The following is a 3,261-nucleotide window of genomic DNA, read 5'->3' as shown; positions in this document are numbered from 1 at the left end:
AATTATATTGCAATATAGTTGCTTAAGAAAAAGAACCAATACAGAAAGACAGACAAAGACGGGAGCCCAGAAATGTCTTCACTCTTGTTTGTATAGTATACCTAATGTCTACTGGGAGAAATGTATTCAAATGGCTCTTGAGAACTGGAGTTACATCTGGCCTACAGAGTTCAATATAAATTCAGAAACCAGGGGAATAAAAGAGGTAGAGGAAGCAAAAGGGAAGAAAAGAAAATCCAAACAGTGACTCTGCAAGGTACAGCCAGCCCTCTATGAGTTCCACAACCCCAGGTCCAACCACGAACACAATGAGAACATTCAGGGAAACAAAGTACAGCAGCTGTAGGAACACAGACACCCCCCGCCCCCGCCCCGAATCCGTGTTCCCTAGTATGGTGCAACAGCTGTTGACATAGCATCTACGCTGTGTCAGGTCTTAGAAGTAACCTAGAAGTAACTAAGATTACACAAGAGGATGTGCACAGGTTCTATACAAACACTACACCATTTTATATATGGGGCCTGACCACGTGGGAGTCTGGGCCTCTGAGGAGGCTGAGGAGGAAGGTGACCTGGAGCCAATCCCACCAAGTGACAACTGTACAAACTTATATTCTTCAGGTGGGCTGGAGGAGAAAAATTGAGAGCCAGTATTCTGGTATTTCTAAAAACACCACCTGGCTACTTGACTTCACTAGTGCAGCAGTGAATGCATCAAAGGCAGTGCTGGGGAATGAGACATGCAATGAGACATGCATTAAGCAGGGACAGTGCAGCCCAGTGCAGCAGCCTCCTTCTTTGGGAGAACTTGTCTACTGGTGACATCTAGGGGCAGCATGCTGCTCACATACAACAGGGATGCACTCTATACTTTAAAATGACATCGAAACAAAATGTAAATGGCAATTCTCAATCACTGTCTTGCTTATTTAACACTATCTCATTACTGCTCTAAATACAGATTTAGGGTTAGGGTTCTTGCTTTAAATTAACTTGTCCCCCATCATGCTTGTGGTAGACAAGACAAATCAAAACCATTCCCATGCTAGGGAAGGATCAGGCCCAAAGCCCAAGGTTCTGCTCGCCCATGGACTCTGCCTGGGTTCTGCCCTCCCTCGCCCAGGAAGCAGGAAATGAAGTCCTGCTGTGGTTTGTGGTTTGCTGGATGTTAGGCTCTCTAGAGTTAGATGGCAGGCATCTAATAATTCCTCCACTGCTTGCCTGGGACAAAAAAAAAAAAAAAAAAAAATCTAATTTATTTTGTATTATTAAATACAACAAGGCCAGGCTTTGGGTTAAAACACTCTATAGGAATAAAGTATACTGACAGATTAGAAACTTATTAGCCCCAAAAGTACAACTTTCAAGGTTGTATCCCCAATTCAAAATTTAATGGACAGCACAAAAACAAAGTTTTCATGTGTTTCAGAAATATTAAGATAATTCTACCTAGCATGACAGATGAAACTATAAGTTTAAAGGCTTCATAAACATGTGTTTCAATGTCATCATAAAAGGAAAAATATTCAAATTTATCTATAAAACAAACATAAAGCAAAAGGACATGCTCCTCATGAAAGAATGAGACTTCAAATGATACATTTTCAACATTAAGTATTTTTTAGAATAGATTCCACTCAGAACTAGGAGCATTTGCTTCTAAGAGGGGCTCGATGTAAAGACAGATTAGGGTAAGCACTCAAAACTGAGAAGCATAAGGAAAAGCACTTGCCTGGGGTTTCACTGGTTTAGGCGATTCCTGCTGCTCATTGCAAACAGATAAGCAGACATTAGCACAAAGCACCACACCAGCGTGCAGTGACTGCTTAAGCTGGTTTGGCTGGCGGCCTCTCAGCTTATTGATTACCACTGTGTCTCTAAAAATTAGGGATCACCAACTAGTACTCTGTATTTAATCGCTGATTCTTCCCACAGATCTCCCAACCCCTCAAGCTGCTATAGGCAGCACCTACAGGCTACTCTGAAAGTCCAGAAAGAACTACTAAAATTATTTACAGATATTCATTTGATGGGAAAAAATATCCTCAAAAACGCTGCTCATTAATTTATGACCATCCTCACCAATCTCTGCAAGAAATAAGGCTTCAGGCAACAACCATAATTCCCATGTGCATTGTAAAAAACCCATTTTCCCATTTTAACTTCCTCATACTGTGCCTGGCTCCTCTTGAGGGTAGCTGGGTGTGTGGCAAGGGAGCTGCTAACCAGAAGTATATGAAACAGCTGTGCTTTCTTGGGTTTGCTTTTGAAATCATGAAATGAAACTCAGACAAAAAGCAATGGAGCAAAAACTTACAGGAATATTATGGTCCTTTCTTCCTTTGTGTGATGAGGCAACATGAGCAAGGTACTGGATGACTTTCTTAGTGTTTTCTGTCTTCCCAGCACCCGATTCACCCCTAAAAGAAATTATCAACATCAGCTACTTTAAAAAGAAAGGTGAGCACATGCACTCCAAAATTACAACTAATACAATCAAATTGGGCTAGTAAGAATTAGCAGGAGCGTTGGCGGAGTGCTATCCACAACAGTAATAAATGAAAACGTTATTGTTGCTACTGCTGGGGGGGTTTGCTTTTAAATGACCATCTCTTTATTCTTAGAAGCAACCTTATTATCAACACCATTATCACTTTGAACTGTTTTGAGTATGATATTCCTTCTTATGTGTATCAAAACTCATGCTGAACAATGGGTTCTGGGTTATAAAAGATCTATTTTTGTACCTGTCTTTTACATCTTTGTCTTATCAGTTCAACAAACACATATAAGTGCCATTTTTCCTTATTTCTTTTGTGTTTTTTGAGATACTGTTATACTGTGGCTCAAAGCTGGCTGGCTTAGAACTCACTATGTAGCCTACTCTGGTTTTGAACTCACAGTGATTCTCTTGCCTCAGCCTCTCGAGTGCTGGGATTACAGGCTAAGAAAATTATTGGGTTTGTTTTTTGTTTTGTTTTAAAGAAAACTCAAATAATAACTCCCTGTAAAATGCCCATAAGACAGAGGAAAATGTCTACCCACTGATTGTGGCCTTGAACATAGACAGAGCTCCTGAGTCCACTGACTCTGAGTTCACAGGTTGGTTTGTGTCTGTTCCTTTTGAATCTACAGACCTCACACAAAGGGGGATTTTATTTACTTATTTATTTTTAAATTTCTGGACTAAGCTTGAAATTTGGATAATCCCCTGGGTACTGTGAGACACCTAAATTCTAGCCTCTCTGCTCCCAAAATACT

At 40.5% G+C, this 3,261-nt stretch overlaps 1 protein-coding gene and 1 non-coding gene across 2 annotated transcripts in view; both read right to left on the bottom strand.

The window, feature by feature from the left end:
• Nucleotides 1-3,261, bottom strand: part of Myh10 (myosin heavy chain 10) — a gene marked incomplete in the record, with an annotated part of 155,166 nt that overhangs the window by 90,435 nt on the left and 61,470 nt on the right. Inside the window, 1 exon segment of the mRNA XM_029557525.1 lies at nucleotides 2,318-2,420. Within this exon segment, the coding sequence (XP_029413385.1) occupies nucleotides 2,318-2,420 (103 nt within the window).
• On the bottom strand, nucleotides 2,674-2,797 carry LOC115068071. Its single transcript, XR_003847454.1, has one exon. It is a non-coding gene; the product is annotated as a small nucleolar RNA SNORA40 (small nucleolar RNA).

Source organism: Nannospalax galili, unplaced genomic scaffold (genome assembly GCF_000622305.1).
Source record: "Nannospalax galili isolate Female #2095 unplaced genomic scaffold, S.galili_v1.0 scaffold146, whole genome shotgun sequence".
NCBI lineage: Eukaryota > Metazoa > Chordata > Mammalia > Rodentia > Spalacidae > Nannospalax > Nannospalax galili.
This window is presented reverse-complemented; position numbering and strand designations above follow the sequence as displayed.